Source organism: Lithobates pipiens, unplaced genomic scaffold, assembly GCF_037356315.1.
Source record: "Lithobates pipiens isolate NorthernLeopardFrog02 unplaced genomic scaffold, aLitPip1_a1.2 Scaffold_18, whole genome shotgun sequence".
Taxonomy (NCBI): Eukaryota; Metazoa; Chordata; class Amphibia; order Anura; family Ranidae; genus Lithobates; species Lithobates pipiens.
Window position 1 is genome coordinate 177303200 of NW_027507758.1, and position 13746 is coordinate 177316945.

Genomic DNA, 13746 nt, shown 5'->3' on the forward strand with positions numbered 1-13746 from the left:
TTAGTAGCACCAAAGCTTTTTATGCGATTCATAACAAAGGGGTGAATACAATTATCATTTTTTTACTTCTGAAAAATAGTTTTATGAATTTTACTTCAACAACTTAGACTATTGTGTTCTGATCCATCACATATAATTCAGATCAAAAAAAAAATTGAACTAAAGGCTGTAATGTAACAAAATAGGTAAAAAGCCAAGGGGGTGAATACGTTTGCAAGGCAGTGTGTGTATGTGTATGTATGTGTGTGTGTATATATACATATATATATATATATATATATATATATATATATAAAATATATATATAAAATATATATTTTTTTTACGTATATGACTTAAGGGCACACTGTCATCTTAAGGCTGCAGTGACATCTGCAGGTTGAACATGTATTTTTTTGTGAGATGAACCTTCAGCCTTGATATAATTACTAAGTTAGTGACCAAATGGCCTGACAGATGGCAGCCATGCACACCTGCTAGCTTTTAGAGGGGAAATGTAGAATCGTGTTCCTTTAGCAAGGAGTATTGTACAGGGTGATGTTAAAGTGGTTGTGACGTCACATATATGTGATAATTGTATCCTCTCTGCTTTATATAGTTATAAAGTAGTGTGTGTCAGTTTTTAAAAATTAGAATGCTAAATACATTCTTTCGCCGCGCCGCGCTCACATGACCTCCCTCCGCTCTCCTTTCCTGATCTCAGGAGAGCAGTGGGAGGGACTGAGATTAATCACCAGTGTCAGCCGACCAGCAGAAGAAGGTCATGTGACCGCAGAGCAGCACTGTGAAAGAGGGTATTTGGGATTAGAAATTAAAGAAAAAGGACACACACTGCTTTATAGCTGAATAACACAGAGGGGATATGTATTGCAGTGGAATAGAGGTGAAAGGGGAGGGGTCTGGAGCAGATTGGCTCTGTAGACACAGACTGGAGCTGACAGGCAGGGAGGGAGGGGGAAAGGGGCAGACCCATTCAGAAAACAGTGGGATGACGGAAGCACGTAAACTTACCACGGTATCGTGGATCAGCAGCCATGTATACCATGGTCAGTTCACACAGGGGGGCACAGGAACAAATTACACTACAACAGCGCTATGCCGTTATGCATGCTTTAAAGGAAAAGGAACATTTATTTTTTTAGGTTAACAAATGCTTAAATCTACAGATTGCAGGCTGGAATGTGTTTAAAAGTATCTTGGTAGCTGGGGAGTCAGAGTTGGTCATCTTCTGATATGCTAAAAGAGCAAATACAGTGTCTGTCATGGGGACACTTGAACCTGCATGCGTTAGAACTGAATGTAAAGACTTGAGTGAATTGAGCTCAATAGCAAGGACATTTTTTTTATTGATTTCCTTTCTAGAAAAATGTGGGTTGGATTCTGATCACTAGGTATGGAAAATGCTCTCCGTTTTTCTGTTTGTAATATTTTTGTGTTGTCTTTTTTTAATATAACTACATTAACTCAGAGGTACTTGTAATTCCTTAACAGTGTGGAGAACCACATGTTGGCTATCTTATCGTTAAATGAAGTATTGTTTTATGTTATCAGGTCGCTGTGTCTACAATTTTTTCTAATATTGAACTTTTCACTGACAGAACCATGAATTGCAAGATGACACAGTTCTTAATAAAATCAAGTTAGTAGATCCTGATCAGTTCCAGATGCCTGACTTGTGTGCAGAGGAGCTGGCTCTTATTTTGGGAGTCTGGTAAGTGATAATTTCATTACACTGAATATGTTTTCTTATGATTTTGAAAATAAATGTCACCTTGTTGTAACATGATTAAATATTGTAGAATGTGTTTCATTTAGAAAGATACAATATAGAAATCCTATTGCTTTTCTTGTAATTAGCACTTAATTTTTAAAATTCATTAGAGTTACATGTATCCAAATACAGTAAACCTTGGTTTGATAGCGATTTGCAAGACAATCAACATTTTTTTTTTTTTTATATAAATTTTGACTTGATATACAAGCGATGTCTTGGTATACAAGTAGCATCATGTCACAACTGAGTATAAAAGAGAAGAGAGGCGCCTCCAAGTGTAGCACTATGGTTACATTTAATGAAATTAAAACATCTGGCCACTCACATGGTGGATGATTAAAAGTAGAAAAGGAGGGCGCACCAACCTAATGCATTAGCACAGATAAAGCTTTATTCAAGTATAAAACAGCAAAATATATACTCACACACTAGTATTGATAGAAGGCATAAACAATAGAGCAGATTCACTGTTCTGAACACCGACAAGCCAGGACCTGATTTCGAGAGAATCAAATGATACCTCAAGATGGCTGACACGTTTCGGTGGAGAACCCCTTTCCTCAGAGCCTAAATGGGCAATCCCGGACAGCTTTACCCGAATGCCTGCATACTTAGATTTGCCTCTTTTTTGATCAACTATTTTAGTTGCTAAATGTTGTACCTTCATTAAATGTAACCATATTGCTACACTTAAGAGGCGCCGCTCTTCTCTTTATACTCTGTAGTTTCTGATGGATTTTGCTTCTAGACCCCTTGTAGAGGCTTCCATTTGTGGATGGATGTTTTATGTTTGCACAACCTGGTCACATTGCTATAATCTTTTTATATGGACTATAAACGTAAGGACCTATGAAAAATGGTTGTTGAACGAATCATTTTAGTTTGCATTATTTCTTATGGGGAAATTTGCATTGGTATACAAGTGCCATGGATTACATGCATGTTTCTGGAACGAATTATGCTTACAATCAAAAGTTTTACTGTATTACTTTTTTCCTTTAGAGGAAAATGAAAAATAAGCAAACTATGAATAAAAATGAAAAACTTGCGCAAAGTTTGTGTTTCATCTTTATCTTTTATTCACATGTTTTGAGTAAGGAACTTTGAGGGTCTTTCTGTTTACTTATAAAGGTGTCCAATCGCCTTTTAAAATGTAAAGAAAATAAGGATGCAAACGTAAGAGTCTTCATGTTGTTCACCCAAAAAAAGGCAACCTTATTTAAATTGTTTTCTCTGCCTAATGATGGTTAGGAGGTTTGAGCCCAAAATTGCATGGTTTTATAGCCATTATGAAGACAGTTAAATGTCGAAAACAAGCACATATTCTTTGAGGTATTACCAATTAGTAACAAAATAATCTAAAAGTATCCTTCTACCCACACCTATTCATCTATACTCACACACAATCTTTAGTATGAACACCTTTACTTTACTGTGCATCACTGGCACATAGCTGATTACCTTTAAAACTTGCTACTGTATCATATAGAGATCTGCAGTTTAGGCTTACCTCCTAGACCTGGGGAAGAAAATCAAGGTAAACAATCTCCATATGTTCTACTTATTTTCAGAGTGCAGTACTCAGCCTCTTGTCACACTACTCTTTTTGTTGTTTATTTTGTTTAATTTACATGAAAGGCTTTCCCAGCTCTTCTTTATTGACATCCCTACATTATGGGTGATGTCAACATCTTTAATTGCACCTAAAATACTGCTGCCACCAAACTTCTGTCATTCATTTTTTTCCTTTGGTTCCACGTGGTGGTCCTCTGCTACCTCTCTTGATGGGGGTCGAATACTTGACTTCACTTTTACAGTGCCTTGATAAGTATTCATACCCCTTGAAATTTTTTCACATTTGTCATGTTACAACCAAAAACGTAAATGTATTTTTATTGGGATGTTATGGGATAGACCAACACAAAGTGCCACATAATTGTAAAGTGGAAGGAAAATGATAAATGGTTTTCCAAATTTTTTAGAAATAAATATCTGAAAAGTGTGGTGTGCATTTGTATTCAGCCCCTCTGAGTCAATACTTTGTAGAACCACCTTTCGCTGCAATTACAACTTCAAGTCTTTTGGAATATGTCTCTACCAGCTTTACACATATACAGAGGGAAATGGAAAAAGTTGTAGCAGCGCTGAAAAATATATATTCAAAGTGAGTGCCAATTAATTAAACCAAGTGAAAAAAATCAAAACTTATAAAAATTCATCATAGTGACAATAACAAATCAGTGAATCAATTAATATATGAAATTGCATGCATGAGAAAAGTATGTTATTTCAGATAAATGAAAAAAATAGTCTTTAGTGAATGAAAACTCTGGAGTGAAATCAATATTAAATGCTTCCCTTCGTGATGACCACACAGAGAAACACAGTGATTCCAAATAAGATCCACAATTGCATGTGACCACTTTAAGAAATGGAGGCATACCGACTAGCAAGCACAATACACTTATCAGGGCCTTATGGCAGGAGATGTAACAAAAAATTCCAATCACAGAACTGTCACAAGGACAAAGTAGGTGCTCCTAGGGATCTGCACTCCACCTAACACAGAGGGTACCTCAGCAGGCTCTCATAGGCCGGATGATTCCCAGTGTAGTGGTATAAAACCCAGAAAAACGAAGCTATCCATAGTATGATATCATCTAACATTTTTACTAGAAATATAAAGTACCGTATTTGCCGGCGTATAAGACGACTGGGCGTATAAGACGACCCCCTATTTTTCAAGTGAAAACATAGGTTTTGGGCAATACTCGCAGTATAAGACTACCCCCCTTCTGAGGCAACACCATTTAAAAAAAACATTAGAACGATTAAAAAATACAAAGCAAGAATGCCAACTACTCATCCGCCATGCTGTGTTATGTCATAAAGTAAATCAAACAATAATAACACAAACAGAGATCTATTGAATGCCACAACTCTGGAAAGTAGAATTTTTCACTAACCAAACCTATACCACTTTTGGGTTACATTCTATGGGAATTGTCCACCAAAATGCATTTAATAACCCCCCTGTCATATGTCCCAGATTTACCTGTCCCTCTTGGGTGCCTGGGACCTCAAAGGCAAATAGCAGGATGTATAGTAGTAGATCAGTGAATGGATTTACCCAGGGAAGTATGGGGAGCGGTGTATTATTTTAATGAATACAACGCCTGCTTGGATTGACAGAGGCTGTAGCATCATCAGCCCTTGCCTCTCTCTCTCAAAGCCAATCCGAGCAGGCTACTCTATGTAGCCTGCTCGGATTGGCAGAGGTTGTTACTCCAATCCAAGCAGGCTCTGTATTCATTAATAGAATACATCGCTCGCCGGGATTGGCTCAACGGCGTATACTGTTTGTAGCTGAAGCCACATACAGTATTAGCAGACATTTGGGGGCTGACATCTATCGGGCAGCATTGTATACCTGTATACCCGGCGTATAAGACGACCCCCGATTTTTGGGCATTTTTTTTAAGTGTAAAAGGTAGTCTTATACGCCAGCAAATACAGTAGTACACTTACAAACTTAGAAGAATAAAGGCAACAATTAGCCGTCGACTGTATGTGGACGCTTGTCCACCGAGACCCAGTACGCGTTGACGTCAGCACGCCAAACTCCTCCCGCCACACGTTTTGTCAAAAAAGGACATCGTCTGGGGAACGGTGACATGCTGCCGTGCATTAAATAGAGCCAAATAGGAACCAAGCCTCGATATGAATCAAAAACCGGAACCCCAGGTATAGCCCATAAACCGGGGAAAAAAAAACATGAAACTCCCATACAGAGTACTGGTAAAGGAAATGGGTATTCCCATTAATAAAATCTAAACTTAATCAAAACTGTTAATAATATCTTTTAAAAAGCCATTTAGAAATATTATAAAAATGGAAAGGAGGATGGAAACATAAAAAATATTGAAAAAAAAAAATAATAAAAATATATAGTATCATCTCGGAAGATATATACCCCTTAGATGAGCACAAGCTTTCAAACAGAAAATATTAAAATTAAGCCAAAAGCATACCTCAAGGCAAATACACCCAAACAAAAAATGAAACGAATTAACATAATTACAAAAAGTAAATATATTTCAAAAAATGGAGGATAAACAACAAGATTTCTATCCCATTCATTCTCTCTCTCTCTCTCTCTCTCTCTATATATATATATATATATATAATGTGTATGTGTGTAAACGTCCACTGGTGTTCCGGATCTTGATCCACATCCAGTTCACAAAAAACATAGGATAAAACTCATACAAACAATGAAGTATATATAATGCACATTGTCTCAAGAACTACCGTATATACTCGAGTATAGGCCGACCCGAGTATAAGCCGAGGCCCCCAATTTACCCCCAAAAAACTGGAAAACGTATTGACTCGTGTATAAGCCGAGGGTGAGACATGGCTGTCCATCCCTGTGTGTCCGTCCATCCCTGTGTGTGTGTCCGTCCATCCATCCCTGTGTGTGTGTCCATCCATCCATCCATCCCTGTGTGTGTATCCATCCATCCATCCATCCCTGTGTGTGTGTGTGTGTGTGTGTGTGTGTGTATCCATCCATCCATCCATCCATCCCTGTGTGTGTGTGTGTGTGTGTGTGTGTGTGTGTGTGTGTATCCATCCATCCATCCATCCATCCCTGTGTGTGTGTGTGTGTGTGTGTGTGTATCCATCCATCCATCCATCCGTGTGTGTGTGTGTGTGTGTGTGTGTGTGTGTGTGTGTCCGTGCAGCCTTGTGTGTGTGTCCAGCCTACCTGTGTCCCAAGCCTCCGTCCCGAGCCGCCGTCGTCCCGAGCCTCCTCCGTCCCGTGCCGTGCCTCCTCCGTCCCGTGCCGTGCCTCCTCCGTCCCGTGTCTCCTCCGTCCCGTGCCGTGCCGTGCCTCCTCCGTCCCGTGCCTCCTCCGTCCCGTGCCGATGGATCGCCGCTCTTCTCGGCGGCCATTCTACAATTCAAAATTCCGCCTCCGCCTGTGATAGGCGGAACACTCAATTTCCCAGCAGCCTGTGTTCCGCCTATCACGGACATCCTCTCATACTCGTCCGTAGTATGAGAATGAGCGGATGTCCGTGATAGGCGGAACACTGACTGCTGGGAAATTCAGTGTTCCGCCTATCACAGGCGGAGGCGGAGAAGGAGGCGCGGCTTTTGAAAATTAATGTCCGCCGTCTGTCTGCTCGATACGCTGATCGAGCAGTCAGACAGCGGCGACTCGAGTATAAGCCGAGGGGGCACTTTCAGCCTCAAAAAAGAGGCTGAAAATCTCGGCTTATACTCGAGTATATACGGTATCTATAAAATCATTAGTATCGGTATCAATGTGGAGGCCATAGCGAGCATAACATTTTAATCTATGTATCCAGGTAATTTCTAGCCTGGAAATACTCCTGACTAGAGCACTTTCCCTCCAGTGAGGGCAATATTTATCTATCCCAAAGAACAAGGTGTTAGAGGGGGCCCTATTGTGTACCAATAAATAATGTTTAGAAACTGAGTGTTTTGTAAAACCCTTCTTGATATTGGTAATGTGTTCATTTAGCCTGACGGAGAGGGGTCGCTTAGAGTGAAATGTTTGCCCATTGTTCTTTGCAAAATAGCTCAAGCTCTGTCAGATTGGATGGAGAGCGTCTGTTGACAGCAATTTTCAAGTCTTGCCACAGATTCACAATTGGATTTAGGTCTGAACTTTAACTGGGCCATTCTAACACATGAATATGTTTTGACTTAAAACCATTCCATTGTAGCTCTGGCTGTATGTTTAGGATTGTTGTCCTGCTGGAAGGTAAACCTCCATCCCAGTCTCAAGTCTTTTGCAGACTCTAAAAGGTTTTCTTCTAAGATTGCCCTGTGTTTGGCTCCATACAACTTCCCATCAACTCTGACCAGCTTCCTTGTCCCTGCTGAAGAAAAGCATCCCACAACAGGAGGCTGCAACCACCATGTTTCATGGTGGGGATGGTGTGTTCAGGGTGATGTGCAGTGTATGTTTTCCTCCACATACTGTTTAGCTTTTAGACCAAAAAGTTCAAATTTGGTCTCATCTGACCAGAAAACCTTCTGCCACATGTTTGCTGTTTTCCCCCACATGTCTTCTCACAAACTGCAAATGGGACTTCTTATGGCTTTCTTTTAACAATGGCTTTCTTCTTGCCACTTTTTCATAAAGGCCAGATTTTTGGAGTGCATAACTAATAGTTGTCCTATGGACAGATTCGCCCACCTGAGCTGTGGATCTCTGCAGCAACTCCTGACTCCAACTCATGTCTTGTTAGGTTTGCAGTTGTGTCATCTTTTTTATTCTCATATGATGTATTGAACAATGCTCCGTGAGATGTTCAAAGTTTGAGATATTTTCTTATAACCTAACCCTGCTTTAAACTTCTCCGCAACTTTATCCCTGACCTGTCTGGTGTGTTGTTTGGCCTTCATGAATCTGTTCTCTAACAAACCTCTGAGGGCTTTGCAGAACAGCTGTATTTATGCTGAGCTTAAATTACACACAAGTGTACACACAGGTTGGGACACAGTATTTACTAATAAGATGACTTCTGAAGTCAATTGGTTCCACTAGATTTTAGTTAAGGGTATCAGCATAAAGGGGGCTGAATACAAGTGCATGCCACACTTTTCAGATATTTATTTGTAACATTTTTTTAAAATTGTTGAAAACCATTTATCATTCTCCTTCCACTTCACAATTATGTGTGTGTCACTTTGTGTTGGTCTATCACATAAAATACATTTAAGTTTTTATTTATAACATGACAAAATGTGGAACATTTTAAGGGGTATGAATACTTTTTAAAGGCACTGTATTTGATTTGCTTTGTATGAGTCTTTTTTTTCAGATTCTTCTTTCTCTTGTCCTTGGTTAATCTCTTTTCACAATCTTTAAGGCAAGGTTTCTCTCAACCAGGGTTCTATGGAACCCTTGGGTTTTTTTCAGAGATTGCTAGGGGTTCCTTGAGCAATAAGCATTTCCTGCCTCTCAGATGAGTAATCACTGAAAACAATAAACTTTTTAGCTATTTGTAAGAGTGGGTTCTTCCCAATGACCACATATGTAAGAACAGGGCTTGACAAATTTGCTTTGAAACTAGGAGCCAGCTAAAAAAACGTAGGGGCCAGGTGCCTGGACTAGCACATCTGGGGTGTTGGGCAATAGGAATTGCTCATGCCTTCAGTAATGTAGCGTGGATTGTCAGCGGCTGGGGCAAGGCAACTAATTTTTGCCCCCTAACTTAACCCGTGGACTTTTAGCACTCCCTAAGTCCCTTTCACTAGTTCTGCTGCAACGGATTATTAAGGGCTCCCCCGTTATTCACAGCCTTAGGCTCTGATTGGCTGCCTGCCACCCTGCAGCCTTTTATTATTGGTTGAGTCTGAGTGATAACTCTTTAACTATGGTAGTCAAAGAGCTATCATAGATTCAGACAATAATAGGCTGCAGGCTGTGGGTAGCCAATCAGAAACTCCAGCTGTAAATAATGAGGAAAAGGGAACCCTTACTAATTTGTCACAGCAGAGTGGCCTGCTGCCAGCCTATAACCATGATGTACAGTGGGGGGGGGGGGGGGCAATCCAGCAAAAAGACAGCTCAATCCAGCAAATATACATCACAATATATTCAGCAAAGAGACATCCCAATCCAGCAATGATGCATTGCTATATAGCAAAGCGACAGACCAATTCAGCAGAGCCATCCCCATATATATTAAGCAAAGAGACAGTCCAATCCAGCAAAGAGACATTCCAATCCATCAAAGAGACATCCCCATATATTCAGCAAATAGACTTCCTAGTCTAGCAAAGAGACACTGTAATCCAAAAGAGACATTCCCGTATAACAAAGACAGCCCAATCAAACAAAGAGGCAGCCCAATCAAGCAAAGCAAAATCCCCACCCAGTGCAAAGAGACATCCCCATATGAAGTAATTGGTACAATAAATATTATTTGAGGGTGTTTACGGATTCCCATCTATTGCACCTATGTATTAACTTGTCTAATCCCCCAGTTAGCTAGTCTATTAAAACTCTGACCACAATGTTACTGTTGATATCACAATAATACAAGGTTAGCTATGAGACCAAGTACACCGCTTAATAAAACAGTCTTATTTATTTCCCAAGAAAATAGGAAAATGCGAACATAAAATACTAAGGAAAGATATTACAAACATATACCAACGGAACACATAATACAAGAAGATCAAAGATACTTATCACAAGTCTTCCCTTGAGGCTTGTATTATCAGGCTGGGCTCAGATGGCAAAGATAGCCATGAGGCTCAAAATGGTGGTAAGAGCCATGTGGCCCAGGCACAAGCCGAGAACGATAAGGGGTATATATATATAACAAAAAGACAGCCAAATGCAGCAAAAACACATCTCTATCCGGCAAAGACACATCTCTATCCGGCAAAGCCACATCTCTATCCGGCAAAGCCACATCTCTATCCGGCAAAGCCACATCTCTAACCGGCAAAGACACATCTCTAACCGGCAAAGACACATCTCTAACCGGCAAAGACACATCTCTAACCGGCAAAGACACATCTCTAACCGGCAAAGACACATCTCTAACCGGCAAAGACACATCTCTAACCGGCAAAGACACATCTCCATCCGGCAAAGACACATCCCAATATTGTAAAGAGACAGCCCAAAAACCTCAGCTCACAGGTATGGGAATTGTGCAACAGCAATGTAGCTCCTACACATTCAATGGACAGGCCGGTCCATGAAACTCCCCCCCTTTTTCACCGAAGCATTATTCCCACTGGCACTAATGTACTATGAGCTGTAAATAAAATAATTATTAGCAATGGTTCCCTGAAGCCAAAAAGTTATTTCAAGGGTTTTTCCAATGTTAAAGTGCTTGAGAAAGACTGCTCTAAGGGCTAATTTACACTATGTGCAACAACTGGTGTTTTTCCGCAGTGGATAAACACCAGTCACCTCAAAGGCATGCAGAAAACAATTATTTTCACACCACAATGTTGGTGTGATGTACAGTGCAGTAAAATGTGGGCATTCTATATTTTCATGCTATGGATCACTCAGCATGTCCCCACACTGCAGCATAACCCACCATGCTGCAGTGTAGAGACTTTAATTAGGTGTCACTTCAAATAAAGTTAAAAGACAAAAAAATAAACCATGCAATACGCTGAAATGCATATTGCACTGCCCTTGCCAATCCTCACACTGACAGCTGCAGTGAAAGCATTGCAGTAAAACACTGCTTTTTATTGTGCAGGCTAGTGTGTATAAGCCCTGAAATTCAAACTCGCCCTCTTCCCTTCCTGCAAGCCCTCTTGCACAGCAACACTACAGTGCATCCAGAAAGTGTTCACAGCGCTTCACTTTTTCCACATTTTGTTAAAGGTTACTGCCTTATTTCAAAATGTATTACATTATTTTCCTCAGAACTCTACAAACAATACCTCATAATGACAATGTGAAAGAAGTTTGTTTGAAACCTTTGCAAATTTATTAAGAATAAAAAGTAAAAAAATTACATGTACATAAGTTTTCACAGCTTTTGCTTAATACATTGTTGAAGCACATTTAGCACCAATTACAGACTCAAGCATTTTTGCGTATAATGCTACAAGCGTGGCACACGCAGTTTCTACCATTCTTCTTTGCAGGACCTTTCAAGCTCCATCAGGTTGGATGGGGAGCGTCGGTGCACAGCCGTTTTCAGGTCTCTCCAGAGATGTTCAATTGGGTTCAAGTTTGGGCTATGGCTGGACCAGTCAAGGACATTCATAGAGTTGTCCTGTAGCCACTCCTTTGTTATTTTGGCTGTGTGCTTAGGGTCGTTGTCCTGTTGGAAGAAGAACCTTTGCCATAGTCTTAGCTGTAGAGAGCTCTGGAGCAGGTTTTCATCAAGAATGTCTCTGTACATTGCTGCAGTCATCTTTGCCTCAATCCTGACTAGTTTACTAGTTCCTGCTGCTGAAAAACATCACCACAGCATGATGCTTCACTGTAGGGATGGTATTGGCCAGGTGATGAGCTTTGCCTGGTTTCCTACAGACATGACACTTGCCATTCAGGACAAAGATTTCAATGTTTTTCATCAGACCAGAGAATTTTTTTTCCTTTGAGTCCTTCAGGTGCCCCTTGGCAAACTCAAGGCAGGCTATCATGTGCCTTGTACTGAGGGGTGGCTTTTGTCTGGCCACTCTACCATACAGGTCTGATTGGTGGAGTCCTGCAGAGATGGTTGTTCTTCTGGAAGGTGCTCCTCTCTCCACAGAGAAACACTGGAGCTTTGTCAAAGTGACCATGGAGTTCTTGGTCACCTCCCTGACTAAGGCCCTTCTCCCCAGATCGCTCAGTTTGGCTGGGTGATCCGCTCCAGGAAGAGTCCTGGTGGTTCCATACTTCTTCTATTTACGGATGATGATGATGATGGAGGCCACTGTGCTCACTGGGACCTTCAATGCTGCAGAATTTTTTTCTGTACCCTCCCTCAGATCTGTGGCTTGATATAATCCTGTCTCCGACGTCAAAAGAAAATTCCATGGATTTCATGGTTTGGTTTGTGCTCTGACATGCACTATTACAGTTGCAAAAAAAAGTATGTGAACCCTTTTGGAATGATATGGATTTCTGCACAAATTGGTCATAAAATGTAATCTGATCTTCATCTAAGTCACACCAATAGACAATCACAGTCTGCTTAAACTAATAACACACAAATAATGAAATGTTACCATGTTTTTATTGAACACACCATGTAAACATTCACAGTGCATGTGGAAAAAGTATATGAACCCTTGGATTTAATAACTGGTTGAACCTCCTTTGGCAGCAAAAACTTTAACCAACCTTTTCCTGTAGTTGCAGATCAGACGTGCACAACAGTTAGGAGTAATTCTTGACCATTCCTCTTTACAGAAGTGTTTCAGTTCAGCAGTATTCTTGAGATGTCTAGTGTGAATCGCTTTCTTGAGGTCATGCCACAGCATCTCAATCTGGTAGAGGTCAGGACTCAGACTGGGCCACTCCAGAAGGCATATTTTCTTCTGTTTAAGCCATTCTGTTGTTGATTTACTTCTATTCTTTGGGTCGTTGTCCTATTGCAACACTCATCTTCTGTTGAGCTTTAGCTGGTGGACAGATGGCTTTAAGTTCTTCTGCAAAATATCTTCATAAATGTGGGAATTCATTTTTCCTACCATGATAACAATCCGTCCAGGCCCTGAGGCATCAAAGCAGCCCCAAACCATGATGACCCCACCACCATACTTCATAGTTGGGATGAGGTTTTGATGTCGGTGTGCTGTGCCTTTTTTTCTCCAAACATAGTGTTGTGTGTTTCTTCCAAACAACTCAACTTTGGTTTCATCTGTCCACAGAATATTTTGCCAGCACTGCTGTGGAACATCCAGGTGCTCTTGTGCAAACTCTAAACGTGCAGTAATGTTTTTTTTTTTTTGGACAGCAGTGGCTTCCTCTGTGGTATCCTCCAATGAAATCCATTCTTGTTGTTTAGTGTTTTACGTATCGTAGATTAGCTAACAGTGATGTTTGCATATGCCAGAGACTTTAGTAAGTCTTGCTGACACTCTAGGATTCTTCTTCACCTCATTGAGCAGTCTGTTCTGTGCTCTTGCAGTCATCTTTACAGGATGTTCACTCCTAGGGAGAGTAGCAGCAGTGCTGAACTTTCTCCATTTATAGACAATTTGTCTTACCGTGGACTGATTTTGGAGATAATTTTATAACCCTTTCCAGCTTTATGCAAATCAACAATTCTTAATCGTAGGTCTTCTGAGAGCTCTTTTGTGCGAGACATCATTCACATCAGGCAATGCTTCTTGTGAAAAGCAAACCCAGAACTGGTGTGTGTTTTTTATAGGACAGGGCAGCTGTAACCAATACCTCCAATCTCATCTCATTGATTGGACTCCAGTTGGCTGACACCTCACTCCAATTAGCT

The 13746-nt window shown here is 40.6% G+C and overlaps 1 protein-coding gene across 1 annotated transcript in view; it reads left to right on the plus strand.

The window, feature by feature from the left end:
• Positions 1–13746, plus strand: part of TTC27 (tetratricopeptide repeat domain 27) — a 626083-nt gene that overhangs the window by 270805 nt on the left and 341532 nt on the right. The window contains exon 9 of the mRNA XM_077486426.1: positions 1599–1711. Coding sequence (XP_077342552.1) covers positions 1599–1711 — 113 coding nt within the window. The remainder of the gene's footprint in view (positions 1–1598; positions 1712–13746) is intronic.